General features: G+C 39.5%; 2 protein-coding genes across 3 annotated transcripts; both read right to left on the reverse strand.

The window, feature by feature from the left end:
* Positions 1–795: 795 nt before the first annotated feature.
* On the reverse strand, positions 796–8,022 carry pyroxd1 (pyridine nucleotide-disulphide oxidoreductase domain 1). Of its 2 annotated transcripts, none has more exons than XM_029462026.1 (13): positions 7,697–8,022; positions 7,492–7,572; positions 7,136–7,255; positions 6,561–6,689; positions 5,670–5,743; positions 5,330–5,526; positions 5,124–5,221; positions 4,919–5,021; positions 4,694–4,806; positions 3,835–3,957; positions 3,439–3,576; positions 3,042–3,131; positions 796–2,177 (listed from the first exon to the last, which is right to left on the reverse strand). In XM_029462026.1, exons 1-13 carry the CDS (start codon positions 7,772–7,774, stop codon positions 2,019–2,021), a joined length of 1,503 nt encoding a protein of 500 aa, XP_029317886.1. In that variant the 5' UTR covers positions 7,775–8,022; the 3' UTR covers positions 796–2,018. The 2 variants fall into 2 exon arrangements, with proteins under 2 accessions (XP_029317886.1, XP_029317885.1); XM_029462025.1 differs by having other exon boundaries at positions 4,694–4,809.
* A 2,762-nt stretch (positions 8,023–10,784) lies between these two features.
* Positions 10,785–12,785, reverse strand: iapp (islet amyloid polypeptide). The gene is made up of 3 exons (XM_029462028.1): positions 12,696–12,785; positions 12,163–12,303; positions 10,785–12,042 (listed from the first exon to the last, which is right to left on the reverse strand). The coding sequence occupies exons 1-3, from the start codon at positions 12,773–12,775 to the stop codon at positions 11,868–11,870; spliced, it is 396 nt and encodes a 131-aa protein (XP_029317888.1). The 5' UTR covers positions 12,776–12,785; the 3' UTR covers positions 10,785–11,867.
* Positions 12,786–16,873: the final 4,088 nt, after the last annotated feature.

Genomic DNA, 16,873 nt, shown 5'->3' on the forward strand with positions numbered 1-16,873 from the left:
TGACTCACTAGAAGCGCGTGTTCAATGCGTCAGCGAGAACCGTCGGCGGAGCTTAATTATTAAACACATATAAATCTGCAAAGTAAAGGTGATGTAATGCTTATCACCAAGGACAAACAAAGTACATAAACTCATAAAACACATACGATTACAAATCAAATATGTGACTCATCCTTATTCTCTGTGGTTATTCAAGTCGCCAGTCGTTGGTGAATATATACAAGCGTACACACGTAACGCACTATGCTTCTGACGTCACATCCGTAATCTACTTAAATGAGCTTTGTGTCACGAAGTCTTAGTCTGTCTGAACATTTTAAATGTCAAACACAGAGAGAATAAATCCATTTTAACTTAAATTAATCCAGTTTTCTAGTCTCACACACACACACACACACACACACACACACACACACACACAAATACACACCTGATATGTTAGCGGTAAAGGAAAAACGAGAAAGTAAATGTTTTTGTGAACTCATAATGTGTTTCTGTTTCTATTGGTGGTTCTTGGCCTCATAAAAGTCGTCTGAGGAAAGCTCTAACGTTACCTAATTGTCTTAGAGATCATTGCATTGCACAACAAAAACCTAATGTTTTATTTTATAGAACTGAATACAGTATAAGAACATGTTATCCAGTAGCAAAGAGAAATCAAGCTGTTTGTTTCTGTGGGCTCATCATCATTACCACTGTATCTTGTTTCTGCTTTTTATCATTTCATATACATTATTCATTAAAAGGAGGTAGAGTTACTGCATGTCATGAACAATTAAAACCAATATTCTTTGCAACAAGGATGTAGGTCTATTGAAACTTGCAACCCTACCTATGTTTCAAAAAAAAGTCCATGAGAGTAAACACTCCCAAAGTCCCCCCATATCAGAGGCTTATCCCGTCTAAATATACAATTCTAAATATACTTTATAACAATGGTGGCATATCTCCATATTGACCCTTAGCCAGTTTGGCCATGTAATATCTGTTTCATGCTGGCATACAAGGTCGGTTGCTTGGTAACATACTATGTAAAACATTACAAGGGATCACATTGCATCAATTGTCCTCAATATCCATCAGAGTGGAATTTTATCTTGATGCATGTGCCACCATGGGGCAGTTCTGACACACCTTATAAAAAATCATCTGCTCTCCACGCTCACAGGTACACACCTCCTTGAGTTTAGGAGGGTGTCATCCTGCCATACCTTATAAGTGGCTCTTTACTAAAGGGGTGCTTTTGAGACTTATTTCAAAAGTTGTAAATAACGGAACACGTCCACATTTCCCTCTAACTACTAGTAGGCTTATTCACATTATGCTCAGTAAAAACGCAAGGGTTTCCATATCAACCTTTATCAGCCAATGGTAGCAGCTGAATCAGCGTGGGCAGGTTCCCGTCGGTGAACCACTGACCCAGAAAACACACATCCATAAAACACAAACCTGCAGGCAAACCAACAAGTAGAAATGGGTGTTGACTTATTATTGAAATTCCCCTCGTGGGGGGATTATTCTTTTCACTTCACTTCTAATGTTTGTCTTCCTAAAAGGGGATTTTCAAATAGCAACATCTCCAAGAGCAACATATCCCAGGAACAATACAGAGCATTATGTGAGCCGGATAATGTCTATTGTTATAATGCCTGCTGAGGCACACAAGGGGCCATCGTTGCTGTTTAGGCTGAAATTTGATCAAGAGTCACTAAGACGACATAGCAACAAACAGATTATTATTATATTAGGGAAGTATTTTCATTCATGCTCAGCTAAATGAAAAAGTATTTTCTAAACATATCACTCAAGTGATAGTTTATTACACTTTGTTTTGAAAATAATTTATTTTAAAGGCAAAAATATATTCTTAAATCTAAAAGTAAGAACAAAGATCATCGCTACTTCATCAGACAGCTTCTTGTCATGACCAATAACAAACATGATAGGATGCACATTTCCTTCTGAAGCCTTTAGACGTTGTTCAGGCTCAACACGTTCCTGAATCACACCCCTCATGCTCAATCGAAGTAGTCCTCTATATCAATGTTGGGGTTGAGCAGCTCCTCTCCGTACCGGGTCAGATCCATCTGGTTGAGGATCAGGTTCTCAAAGGTCTCCTCCAGGTCTGTGTCCCCGATCAGCACCGCTCCCACCATCCGACCTCCACTGAGAACGACCTGGAACAGAAACACAAAATGAAAATGAGGCCAGACGTGATGAATTCTCCAATAATGGGTGAAATTATTTCGATGACGCGAGGAATGACATCCACAGTTTTAACAAAAAAAACAGCTGATCGTGTTTTGCCTCTGGCTGAGTATCAGCATTAGATCACATCCGCAGAAAAACAGAGGTTCCTTTCACACAGCGACACAAATTCAAAAGGCAAAAAAAATCCTGACGCCATTGGCACCATAAGAATGTCCGGCAGCATCCTTGTGATGTTGATACTGCTCACATAATCACCAGCTATAGGTCTGACGATGATAAGCCTCTGGAGGCCTCTGGAGGCAGAGGCCAATAGTTTAGGGTTTCCTGTATAGCCAGCTGATATCCGGATAACAGACTTCCTCTTGCGCATAGATATTTAGAGTCCGTTTAGCGACTCGAGACACTAGAATGGAGTTGGAGTTGAGAGACAGCGTCCTTGACTGGATTGATTCATAAGTAGCCAGTTTACAAGCTAATTTTAGCTTTTAGGTTCTGAGATTGCATGTGGGACGATGCCTTCCGCCTCATTTGCGCTCCACACGGACTGCTTTCCTGCATGCAACCAACGTGATCATTGGTCAATACTACTCGGTCTACAGACGGACTACAGACTAGAACATTTACAAAACCAAAATCTTGTTCAGACTCTACATATATACACACACAGATATCTGTTCATAGAGATTACTGCTAACATATAGGCACTCAAATATTTAATTTATGGGAGTGAATACTGTTAAATGAGCTACACATAAATAGACTGGCACATAACATTCATACACATAACAACACACTTAGCATTAGTGCGTTGGTATTCTCTTCAGTATCACCTTGACATACTCCTGGCCTTTGGTACAGCGTATTAGCAGCTCATAGTCGAGCCCCAGCCCCTGCCCATTAAACTTCCCCAGCAGGACCACCTGTGGGATGACCAGTAGAGAGGAAGTTGGTTAAATGCAGTGTGAATAAACCTGGACTAAGAAACAAGAGGAAACTAGATTCGTAATCATATACAGGTCCGATCTTTTGCAATACAATCTCAGTCTGAACAGTCCTATTTCGGATTTAATTTGGATCTGAGCAATGCTTCTGAATTGAGCTCTAACTTTGCCTAAGTCGCACTGTAAAGTGACCTTGAAGAGTCTTGAAAGTAATGGTTAAAATGTGTATGGTAAATGATTAACATATAAGTTATTATTTAAACAACTGCAGGAAAATGTCTCCCACCTTGTAGTTGAAGAATTTGGTAATATGTGAGAAGAGTTCGAAGCAGAAGTCCAGTTCTATTGGTTCTGACAGGACGTGTGCCGCCATGCAGCGCCCGGTGTACCAGCCCATCTGACGGGCCTGCGTCCACAAACGCATCTGCACACACACACACACACACACACACACACACACACACACACACACACACACACACACACACACACACACACACACACACACACACACACACACACACACACACACACACACACACACACACACACACACACAAATGTATAGATGCTTTTTATCTTCTCTATGGACTCATAGAACAGCTGGATGAAATATCAGGGTGTTCTAATGATGCAGAGTTTGAGGGTAAACACAGGTTGGTGCAATGATCAGTTAGTTTACCTGCTGCCACATTGGGCTGTGTTCCCAGCATGCAGTGCACACGTCTCCTGCAGCATACACATCTGGCTCTGATGTCATCATGTGGTCATCTACCTGCAGGCCGCCATCATCTGCCAGTGCAAACTAAATACGTAAAACCGAAATAAGTCATTAATAACCGATATATGATTAATACTTTATGTTCACAAAGGGGTGACACAAAGTCTTTGCTGTAAATCGTAAATTAATAAGGTACACTAAATACTTGTTTTTTTCGCTATTTATCAATATAGATAGTTTTGATGTGATTTGCAGAGTGCTGGAGATGTAGAAATGTCTCTCTAGTTCCAATAATATAATGGAACTAGATGGCTCTCGGCTTGTGGAACTCAAAGAGCCAAAAGTACATTTTAAAAACTCTACAGCAAAGTCTCTTTCCAGAAATCATTACCTGGTTACACCCGCCAACCCTCTCACCGTGCAGAAGGAAGTGTGCATCGACTCATGGACCACAAGCCGAGGCCATCTAGTTTCATTATATTGGAGAGAAGGCAGACTCTGTCGGCCCGTATCTCTGACACTCAGCCCATCACACCAAAACAATCTACATTAATAAATATACAGCTACAGGTAAGAGGGAAAATATGTATTTTTGATTTTGGGGTGAACTGTCCCTTTACAACCAGAGTGATGAAAGCTAATCAGTCCTTTAGTGACATCTAGAGGCTTTAATACCCGACTGCGTTACATAACATCAGACCAGAAGATGCAGACTTGCAGTGTTGGATCTAATATAAGACCTTTATATAGATGCCTGTCCTTTCAAAGACATGGTCATTGATACAAAGGCAGACATTTTAATAAGGCTGAGTTTACTTACATTGTTGCCATGGAGAAATGGCTCAGTGTTTGGCACAACACCGGTGGCACTGACAACAAAATCACAGCCAAATGTTTTGCCGTTGGTCAGTTGGACGTAAACGGGCCAGGATCCTACTGAGAGGAGAGACGAGCTCGAACAGTGAAACATTGGAGGGACAAAAAAGGGAGCGAGGAAAGAAAGAGTCAGAGTTCAGATCCGAGTAGCAGCAGGTCTAGTTCTCACCATTCTCAGGTCTGAGTGTTTGCTGAGGGGATTTGAGCAGCTCCTCAGAGGTGAAGATTTGTTCCACCTCACACTGGTATTCCAATGAAACTCTGCGGGTCCCCTGAACACACGCCGGCAGAGAAAAGAGGCCGAGGAGAAGAGAAAGAAGGTATCACATAACAGAAGGTCGCGACATACATAGAAGATGCACACACGATCTCACCTGCTCTGCTCCTCGGAGAACTATTCCTTCATGCCAGTCTGGACCGAGGGCACTGCCGGCCTCTGTAGGACCTGTGCCTTGCCTTCGCGCGTTTCTATCTGGAAATCCACACATAAACAAGAATATGATGATCTTGGGACAGATTCAACCGTTTCATAAGAGAAGAAGATAAATCTGTGTGTCAGGATTAAATATAAGATGAAGACCTGCTGTGAAGGTCTGAGATCCTCCAGGTGCTGGTTCCTCTGTGGTGTAGCGAGTTCTCTTGCAGAGAGCCGCCCTTTCTGGTTTGTCAGCCTCCAGCGATGGGATGAGGAACTGTGCCGCCCCTGCGTCAAAGAAGGTGTTTCCTATGGCCTTGTCCTTCACAGCCCAGATCACCTCACAACCGTCCACTTCATACCTGCACAGAACGGTGGCAACATTATCAGACGGGGTTTCATACAGGCTTAATGCTCTTTAGTCGGAAACATGTACACATTTTAATTTAGATGAAAATGACAAAGAAACCAACAGATTGTTTTCTTTCAGTATTTTGGTGCTTACACTAACTCCAGGGCAATCCCTCCGTTGCCAACAACAATGATTCTCTTTGCTTTGGATAACCGCTTTTGAAACTCCTGAAACACAAAAACAGGGAAAACTGTGAAGCATCAAATGTTTTCAGTTTTTTTAACCTCCGATTTATGTTTTCAATCCAATTGTTTTGACAGATTAATGTAATATAATTCAATCTTTATTTAATCAGGTTACGATTACGATCTCTCTTCCAAGAGAGACCTGAGAACAAGAACGTTTCACAAAAACACAATCAGCAAAACTCAACTGAACAATAAACAAGGAATTAAATACAATTACAAGAAACAAAAAAAGAACTTGCTTTACAATCTCCCAGGGATCACAAGACTCTAGTTTGAGTTCAGTTCTTACAGTTCATTCCATTTAAAAAGTGCATATTACCACCTGCCAAGATTAGTGCATACTTGAGGGATATCTAAGGTTAAGAAGCTACTAGATTGTAATGAGAGAATAGATGTGAGGTAGTGTGGAAGCTTCAACAGTAAGCTTTATAAATGAATAACATGTGATGGCTGTTTCTTCTTAATGAGGTCCATCCAAACGTTTAACACAAAGAACAATGATGAGTGCAACATTTGTCATTTGTGATAAAAGCGTAATGCCCTCTGACACACAGGGTTTAACAGCTGAAGTGCTGAAGGAATTGTGAAGGGTGAATTACAATGTCTAGACAACTTGTATTTTAAAATGAGAGAAATGGATGCACTCTTTTGTTGCCTTCATTTGTAAAACAAAATATTGTAGCAGCTGCATTTTTTCCTTTCTGCTTCTTGCTACTGTAAGAAGGTATTATCAGTTCAGTGCCTTCAGACCTGCATGTCAATGACAATACAAAGATCCAGAGTGATGGGATTGTACCTGGGCGCTGTCTGTGTCCCGTATCCCCAGGACATAAGGGTTGTCCTGGGTTAGGAGCTTGGGTCGGCCCCCGCCACAGATACAAAGCTTCTCATAACCAAAAACTCGGCCATCTGTAGTTTCTAAAGACTGAGAAAACAAAGAAGAAAATAGTCAATTATTTTCACATCAAGCTTTGCGTTTTGTTTCTCCCTTTGGGAAAGTAAAGTTTCTCTTTACAAACATCTTTAGTCTAATCACAGTCTTATTACCCTGCACTTAGACCACATGCAGGAACCACATGTCCACAAGGTGGCGATAGTAGACAGATAATAAAAAAGCCTTTGTTGAGATGTGTTGCAAGAAATCACTGTCTGAATTGTATTGCAATTATAACATTATAAGCAGTAAACAATTAATGGGAATTTACAGAATGTGTGGCGTATGTTACAGTTCTTAGTTGCACACACATTTCACCAGCAGTCTTCTTCTTATCAAATATAGCAAACAAAAACAGAAAGAAAAATCTTATGCAAACACAACATAACATAAAATACAAAATGATCGTATTTATACTCTGCAAAACAGCTACTTACATGGGATTGTGTGTCAAGTGATTTGACAGCAGAGTGGATGACAGTCAGGTTGGGAAACTTCTCCTCCAAAACACTGGATGGTTGCTCCTCCACATCAAACTCTTCCAGTGTCTTGGACACCTTCGGCAAGGAGAACAAAGGAAACAGGTCCAGGTTATTGAGTGCAAATTCAGTAGAATGCGAGATGTTTGACAAATTAATAGAAATGAGAATATGAGCAATAAATACTAAATACGTTTTTTAATCTGGTAAAGTATTGATTGTAAGGGACACCAAGGAAGCAACCCATGTCAGCCGTTAGTGTACATAATAACATGTGTGTGTGGAATAATGTTTACTATCATCATCACACTGACCTGTTTATAGTTGGTCACTGCCTTGATATGTGGGCCAGCTGTAATCAGAGCCAAGTCAGCTGACGGAATCTGGGATGACAGCTGTCAATGAAGATTAAGGTTAGTGTTTGGTAGCTACATGACATGCATTACAGTAGTACATCCTCTTGTTAATAAATAGGTACGCTGTGCAGACCTAATTTATTACTTATCAATTCATTTTTACCTGCTCAACACATGTGACACCCGCAATGCCACCTCCCACGATCACAAACCTGAATGTTTTCTCTTTTCTATCTGCCATTCCTTTTATAAAATTGCTAAACTGACGCTATCTAGCTAACACTAGCTCCTTTTGCATTTTAAGTCAAAATGGTTGCTATTTTCTTTCTCTCTCTCTCTCTCTCTCTCTCTGCATGGACACGTTGATAACTATTTAAGAATCAATTGGCAATTGGTAAGAGTGTTAAAATGCTCTTAGAAAGTTCTCGTGATAGCTAGCTGACCAAAACTTAATTCAGCACATGACAACAGAGCAATGAAGCAACGTAACTTCCGTGTTTACAATTAACTACGGCAAGCAGCAGGAAACGTTTTCTAGGCGCACGCACTGATGGCCGCGCTTAATAGGTATTTTGACATGCATTTGTGACAATTTATGTATATGGAAGCAAAGATATCTCATAGTAACTATATAACCTATGTATGTTTGTATCTCTATGTTTTATTTTAATTGAAGCTTGGAGTTTTTGCAATGGAGGCTTGGAGTCTTCACACGTCTGTTGAAGGCAGCAGCAGGTATGATTGACTACCAGATGCGGAAAATGGAAACATTTAATATGAAGGCCACAATCACATCATGAAGTACACATACATTATACACGTACATAAATCCATACAGGACAACCATAAATATGATGTCATCATTAATAATGGCTTAATTCCATATAGCAGTTTCCTCAGTTGTACCCTAAGCTAAATTCATCCGGTCATAATTGGTATAATAATAAAATCACCATTTTAAAACATTAAAATAAACCAATAATTAAAATATGGGCCAATTTATGTGATGCATTAGAATCAGAATAATCTTTACTGCTTTAATCATTTAACTGCTTTCATTACCTCTCCTATACACAGAGTCAAGGACAAATATAGTTGAGCAAGAGCGCGCAGGAATATAATTAATGCATAATTAAATAACTTGCTCTATATACAGAGGTTGTTTAGTGTGTGCAGTATATAGATATATCTGTCAGAGGAACATTTGACAATAACAGGATATAATATTGTTGCTAGCATCAGAAAATATTAATAATTTATGTTGATTTCTTTAGTGTCTAGTTCTAGTCCCTGCATTAAAATAACTGGAAATCAATTTTGCAGTGGGAGCAGGTTACAGTCTTTTGTGTTGTTTATATCTGGATCACAATTGTGTCTTTAATGTCAGAGGTTAATGTCGTTGCCAGGTCACAAATCAGATCTAAAATTCCATCAAAACATTTATCTGCCGTCATTACTGCAGTGATAAACAACTCACCGCCCGTTGAAGCACAATGCCATTTGTGATTTTACATGAAGTAATCGACAGATCTTGACACGATCCCCGTCCTCTGTCAGGGTGTTTGGCGGATAATGGCTGCATTGTTTTTTGGATTCATCAGCAAAAGCCGGCACTTGTTCTATTTTTGAAAAACCTTTTATGCCGGTGTTAACCATGCATGGGAGTATTGATGTCAGTGTCTGAGATGATTGGGTCACTGTTAATCAAACACAGGTTAATGCTGTGCGTCATACCTCCCCTCTTGATTTTCATTACGTTACCCTGAATAACTCCTACAGGAAGACAACACATGACATGGAACACAGTACTGTGATCACAAATATATGTTGTATTTGTTTATGAAATACTGAAACACTTTATCAAATGTATGCAATATCTTTTTTATTTTGTAATTGATAAAATGTTGGGTGGATACATTTCAATAGACTGCGGGGCCCTTGACCAAATTATTGAAAGCAAGCTGAAATTAATCAAGTGACTTTTACGCTCCACCAAATACCACAAAACACTCAGACACACAGACTCGATGTTTGCAGTATACGACACATGTAACCAGGAGGTAAATTGAGATTTGTAAGGGGAAGCCCTGGACATGGAGGTTGACAGCCTCCATTATTGTTCACATTATAGGATCACAGTTAATTAACCTGAATATATTCACTGGACTGTAAATGTGAAGGGTTTTAGTTACTAAGTAAAAATACACACAAACATGTCACATATGTCAATTAAATAAATGATTTCACTGAAAAAGCTGCCGTAAAATTGAACATTAGTCACAATACAATGCAGACTTTATTCCACCAGAGAGGAAATGTGTTTCTAACTACACCTTTGCAGAATGCAACATTAAGACATAAGATATAAGAACAAACAACATGTAAAACATCTTAGAAGTATCGTTAATATCTAAATTGTGGATACTCTCCACTTATAACTGTGTGACATAACATGTCATGTGCATGGTGCACTATTTTGTTGTCCGCCTTATTTGTGCAATATTTCAAATTTCACAGTACTAACACTGTACTGTTGACCTATGTGCAATTCCTTTTTACTACTTTATTTATTGTGCCTTATTTGTGCAATATTTCATATGTTCAATACCTTATACCTCTTTATTTATTTTTATATTGTGTATTGTGTATATCTCTTGCTGTTAGTTCTAATTGTTGGAGGATTAGTAAAGTAAGTTTTTCATTGTACAGTATAACTGTCTGTTATCTGTGCATATGACAATAAATATCACAACATAATGTGAACTACATCTCATCTGTTTTATCTAAATCAATCGGATTAATAGAGTTTCAGTTATTGAAAAAATATTTCTTGCAGGAAAATGTAGAGTTTTCTCAATATAATTATATTTCTTAGAGCAATAGTTTGACATTGTGCTTTCTTGCTTTTTTGTCTCTATTCTACTGGCAGCAGCGAATGTTATTTTTATCTTAGCACAAAGACTGCAATCAGGGAAACAGCTGGCCTGCTCTGTTCAAAGGGAACACAATCTAACAATCAACACATTTAAAATCACAATAAATTAATATATTATGTTTGACGTGTCTAATCTGTACACAAACTGAAATAATTAGCTGTTTTAGGGAAGTTATGTGCCATTTCTTGCGGATCAGTCCCCTGATTTACTAGCTGCTGTTTCCCCCCTATATTCAGTCCTTATGCTAAGCTAAGCTAACCGGCTGCTGCTTCCAGCTACGTTTCAATCAGGAGAGACGTCATTCTGAGTGAACAAATATTTTTTATTGACAAGCACAAAAGGATGAGAGATGTGAATAGTTGTGACCACATATACATTAAGGGGGTGGTGAAGACATAAGCACAACAGGAAACTCTACACATTGGTGGTGATGAAGAGATTGCTGAAGATCTGGATTTGGTGAGGAGTTGACTTCTGATGAGCTCAACCTGGACACTGGATGTGATGACCTGAGGTGAAGAGAACAGCTGACGGCAGCAGAAAGGAGCAGTTTGATTGGCTGATGGACAAAGTGGCTAAATCTGGTTGGTTGACAGAAAGAATGGGCTCTTTAAGAAGCAGTGGAAGGGTTGAGAGAGAGAGAGAGATACTGTAACTGTGAATGAATGAAATTGGACCAAAACGAACAGTTCAGGATTCAGTAAGTTTAAACTAACAGTATGAAAGACACACAGGCCTTTGGTATGCACTGTCTAAAGTGTAGCCCTCCATGTTACCAGGCAGTTACTCAACCACGCCAACACTAAACACGCATCTTATAGGGATTAGTTACCTGTGGAAACTCTCTGATGAACCTCTTTTGTTTGCAAGATCATTCTGCAGTTAGTTTGAGACATGGAGAAGCAAGTTGTGAGCTGCACAATGTAATACATGCAGGTTTACTAAAGGATGATATGCTGACAGCTCACTGCTCCTGCATGCAGTTGTCATAATATATAATAATGTAACTTAGAACGCGTGAAGATTTTTTAAAATATATGTTCACAATTTTATTATCAAAATCAACATTTATTATATATGGCTTTACATCTGTTTTCTTTTCTTTATTGTTTTATTATTTACTTTGATGTATTGTTGTATTCACATCATGCCATTGTGAAACAGCATCAACACAACACACACAACGCCAGAAAATAAAAACATGTCGACTGTGATGGTTTAAATTAAAGGCACTGTTTCTTAAAGTTTATAAAACAAAGGAGACAACTCTGTTCATATTCATCATCATCACCATCAGTGTCATCGTTAGTAACGTAATTCTCACAATCATTGTTACATAAGATGTCTGGTTACATCATCAGAGCACTGGGAGTGCTGCTGGAGTTTCCTCAGTCTCTACTAGAGAGGCAGGTAGATGGGAGGCTGCAGTAGGTCCCTCTTGCCGTAGGTGGAAGATCCCACGTTGGTCGGTACGTAGATGGTACCAATAGTGTTGCTGGAGCGGACCAGGAAGTCTGATAGCCTCTGGGTGACGCAGGTGGCTGTGTTGCATTTCCTCTTCTCTATGTGGTGGCTGGGATGAGAGAAAGCAGAGAAACTAAGAGATGCACTTACTGACACCACAATCACACTCATAGCTCGAATGTTTTTCATGTAAGGATTTAGTACAGCTGGTTTCCATTAATGCCGTTACCTGTTCATAGCTGTGAGCCCCCTCTGCGGCCGTGTACCCAGGAGGTCGAGGAATGGGTTGGAGATAAGCCCAAGACCTAACCAGCCATCACCGTCTGGGAGAGCACTTTCCTGCTCGCTGGATGAGCTGGGACTGAAGTACCTGCATCACCGAGGGAAGAAGGGCCAAACTGTTTTACACTGATAGCTGATTATACCCTCTTCAAAACATCCACTAGTCCCAAGAGCAAGCAGAAAAAGTGGGCACTTAGCTCCCCACGAGTTGCACAATGAAGCACTTTCCCACACACGAGCACAATTACCGTCCACCTCCAGAGTTATCAATGTCCTGCTGCAGAACATTACAGTGCTACTTATCATGCCATTTCCATGATATTCAGCTGCTTGTATGCTGACCTCAGATCTGATATCAACAACATTTCAGCAAAGTGAAACCATTTACACTCTGCCCCTAATCTTAGACCACTAAATGCTTCCGTTTTTTACAAGTCTCAGCACAGCCACAGCAAAAAGCTGCTTGTAGTATCCACTTACCTGTAGCTTGGGGCAGCGGTAACGCAGCGCAGCAACACGAGCAGCATGAGGAGAAGCACAGGCACCCTCAGGTGATACATGGTGTAAGGTGATTACCTGGAGCAACACAGAGACAACAACGTTTGATTTATTGTTACGGAGGGACAGGGCAAACCGGTGAATGCATATGTTCCATGCAATATTTGTTTTAATCAACCTTTAATTACAAAAAGCAGTAATTCTGTAATTCTATATAATCTATAATTCACCGTAAGTCTAATTTTAGAGTTATTTATTTTAGATTATATTTGTTTGCATAATAAAACATAGCAGCAGAAACAAAAGAAAAGAAACAAGATTTTTTTTTAAACTCAGAGTTTATAGGAGGAATCTCATCCTAATAAGCAAAATACACAATTTAAAGCTGTGCTCGATAATTCAGCAATTATCGATTCATCTGCCAATTATTTTCCTAATTATTCAATTAATATGTTTAGAAAATGCTTCTTTTGTCCGACTAACAGTCCAAAACTTTAATATATGAAATGTATTATCACATAAGACAAAGAAAAGTAGCTAATCCTCACATGCTTCCTTACATTAGATAGAAAATCCCTAATTTATTTCCTGTGATGCAACACGACATATGAAACATATGAAACCATTTGAATCTTAAATAAAAAATATGCAGTTATGTGTATTTGACACACATATTTAAAGAAAGGAAAAGAAAATCTGAAGTGAGCTAAATATCCTAATCAAACCTCCAAAAAACAGTTGCTATATAAAGTAAAAACAGTTCCTGTAGCCTCCATGTGTATATAAGAATTAGACTTCGACACAGCTTCTGTATAAAAGACAAGTTAAGCTGAAGTGAGACGGAGTACTTACTTGTGTTGTCAGCCAGTAACCAGCAGATCCCAGTCCGTCACTGTAGCAGTCCAGGTTTTGTCGGACTGTCATACAAACCGACTCCAACAGTTATAGGCTCATCGCTCAAACCACTTGTGACATCAGCTCTGTCCAAATATAGCCATGCATTTTCATTTACACAGAATGGGGATGACGAGGGGGGAGGTAGGGAAGACCAAGAGGGTCTTATACATGTCATAAGCACACTCAGCTGTACTGTAATGTACACTCTCTAACCTGTGCACACGCAGAACAATGCTAATTTCCACAGTGCACACACACACAGGCACATCTTCGTACGTCAACATCCTCATCATCAGCCTCCATGATGGACTGACCCACCATAAACCCACACCAGGGAGAGGAAAGTTGTCTTCCTATTTACCTTGAGACACGTAATGAAGTTTTAGGTCACCAAACTCTGGCCCTCCTTCTGCCACCCCTGGGCTTCATCGACCATGAATAATAAATGTGAAGATGAATTATCGTTAATAATGAATGGCGTGTCATTATTTTGACGGGACACGTCACAAACAAGTATTAATTAATGAAGTGAGCAGCACTTGACGCACGTGACCTGGGAATCTGAATAGTTATCAATTAGCAATCACTTTTCTCATCGTCTTGTCTTCGCAAGACTTTCTTGCAAACTTGGTTTGAAATATGAAGTATTTCTCAGTAACTTCTGTAACCGTAAAGATGCTACAATCAATATATTTATATCAACAATGGATCAGATAATAATATGTATGTGAAAGGTGTTGTTCGTAGTGACAAACCCACAGATAATTATCCCCTTATTATATTATATGATATTATCCTCAGCTCTACAGAGCATTTTAGCGTCTATCAGCTCATTGTTTTGGTTTTACGGTCGGCAACTGTTTTGGTTCACCGCTTTCATCATTGTCATTTTCAGGACGCTGTTTTTAGTGAGGAAACGGACTTCATGCTACCTGCGCAGCAGACTGTATATAAGGAAGTGGATGTCACCCATTAGTTTGTGGACTACGGTTTAGAAGACATTTTAACGTCGCCATCTTGGTTAAAGCATACGCTGCTTTATATAATTTAATATAATTTAAAAAATGAACATCATGTTGAAGAAGACTTGAAACTAGCTTTTCAGACCAACAACTCGCCAAGGAAATGCTTACTTATTACTAACTAAAAGGAGAGTCGGGTCATTTTCGTTTAGACTTCTATACAATCAAACTTCTTTTAGCAGCCAGTGGAGTCGCCCCCTGCTGGCTATTAGAGAGAATGCAACTTAGAGGCATTTCTGCATTGGCTTCGCATTTCAGACGCGGATGTTGCCGCCTGGTTAAACTTAGCGGAGCATTTAGTTTGCTGGATGTGTAAACATCTACAAAGTTACCCTGAGAAGTTAGCCGTTATCAACTTAAAAGATGACGCCACTATTTATGCTTGTAGCTTGTAACTGCTGCCCTCATGTGGCCAAAAATTAATTTATTGGTTAAAATACTCGTGACTGAAACAAATAACCCCTCAACGGCCAATCAGACTTTGAGTCAAATGTTACAAAACTCTGATTGGTGCACGGGAATATATTACATAAACACAAATATACATGTATATAAACAACTACATTTGTTCTAACTTTAGCAGAAGAAAGTGTGTTCGTACGCAACTCCTCTGCTGACAGAAGTGGTTTACAAGGTTTAACTCTCACTATCTGGTAGATGTTTATCTGCAGCTGAAGCAGGGCTCTGTTTGGATTACACAGAAGTGAGTTTGAGATATACTGTAGGAGCGGTCATAAAAATGCAATTATCAGAAAAAGCAAGAAAGAAATTAAATTCAAAAGGACTACCTTAACCATGTGTCTGACGTTCATCCCACAGGCTCAGTGGGGAAATGCCACCGCAGGCTGCCCGGCTGCTGGTAAGTGCTGCTGGTTATCACCGCAGCTTTGAGCTAACAGAGACATAGTGCCGTCCTAATGGACATTTAACACCCCCAAACCCACCAAGGTCCAATGAACACCTCCTCGTGTTTCCTGTAAGAAAACCTGCAGCAACTTCAGACAAAGATATAATGGCAAGATATTTTAGATTTCTCTACTTGTATTATATAGTTTGCATGTACAGTATAGTCAGAGGTGTGACTTGATCGAATCCACACTTCCCTGATTTCTGCAGCACAAATAACAAACAATGCTAACAATGTCATTGGCAAACGCTGGTTGATAAAAATTCAAATAAGTGTATTTAATATATAATTAACCTATTAAATATTGAACTACTCTAGTGGATGTGCGCAGGGTGTTTAGAAAGGTTAATGTGCACAATCGTGAATGAAAGTACAGGGTGGATGAAAGCAGAGAAAGAGAGATAATAAGAAAGTGGGTGGTATGTGTAGGATTTTAAGTCTATTTTTATAAGCTACAGTCTGGGGAAACATGTCTCTTTTGTCATCTGTTTCCTTGTCTCTTGGATTACTTTGGTATTTTGGGGAGACAAGAGGGGCGGGTGGGGCAGCTCAATGTCGTGCTCCAGTCACAGAAAGAAAGCGACTGACACGACAACTGACCCTCAGGAAGTCCAGTGAACCTCCACATCTTCACACATTCTTCTCAGTCCATTCTCACTTCCTCTTCCTTCCTCTTCCTTCCTCTTCCTTCCTCTTCCTCTTCTATACAGCAGATAAAATGAATTAGCAGATAAATAGCCTGTGCCAGTAAAGGTCTAATAATGACTATTCATGTTCATTATTTTAAACTAGGGATGTGTTCACTATGGCGTGATGTATAACTTTAACGACAGACACTGTGTGTTAGTGTGTGTGCACTTGTAACCAGTGTGTGTGTGTATATATACAGCTAACGTCATCAACACCTACCTGTACTGGGAAAACAAATGACTCCTTTGTCAGGAATGCTGGTGGTTTGTTGTTTTGTCTGGCTAATGTTGTCGAGACAAACTTAAAACTGCTGTAATCAATCATTTTATATCAACAATGGATCACAGAAAGGTGTGTGATGTGATGGAGGTAGCTCACAGATAATCATCACCTAATTATGCAGTTCCTCTCGGCGTCACAGCTTTATAACATCTTCTAATTATTTGTTTTGGTTTTAATTAACAATGACAGGCCGTACGTCTCAATTTACACTTTTAGTGTATAAGCCACTTTATTTGTGTCCACAGCATGATATAGTGTTAGCATTGGTTGCATGTAGAGTGTTGAGACAGATCTGCAAAACCTAATGAGACACTAATGTCACACATTCAAGGATTCATTTACTGGCATAAAGAGAGAAACAT

This window comes from Cottoperca gobio, chromosome 23 (assembly GCF_900634415.1).
Source record: "Cottoperca gobio chromosome 23, fCotGob3.1, whole genome shotgun sequence".
NCBI lineage: Eukaryota > Metazoa > Chordata > Actinopteri > Perciformes > Bovichtidae > Cottoperca > Cottoperca gobio.

Excerpts from the sequence above, each read along its gene's own strand:
- iapp (XM_029462028.1), bottom strand. The coding sequence starts at position 12,775 with ATGTATCACCTGAGGGTGCCTGTGCTTCTCCTCATGCTGCTCGTGTTG. Across the intron at positions 12,304-12,695 it reads ACCGCTGCCCCAAGCTACAG|GTACTTCAGTCCCAGCTCAT; the intron begins GTAAGTGGATAC and ends TCGGTGATGCAG. Across the intron at positions 12,043-12,162 it reads GGGCTCACAGCTATGAACAG|CCACCACATAGAGAAGAGGA; the intron begins GTAACGGCATTA and ends CTCTCATCCCAG.
- pyroxd1 (XM_029462025.1), bottom strand. The coding sequence starts at position 7,774 with ATGGCAGATAGAAAAGAGAAAACATTCAGGTTTGTGATCGTGGGAGGT. Across the intron at positions 6,690-7,135 it reads CACTTGACACACAATCCCAT|TCTTTAGAAACTACAGATGG; the intron begins GTAAGTAGCTGT and ends TTGTTTTCTCAG. Across the intron at positions 5,222-5,329 it reads ATCTCAGACCTTCACAGCAG|ATAGAAACGCGCGAAGGCAA; the intron begins GTCTTCATCTTA and ends GTGGATTTCCAG.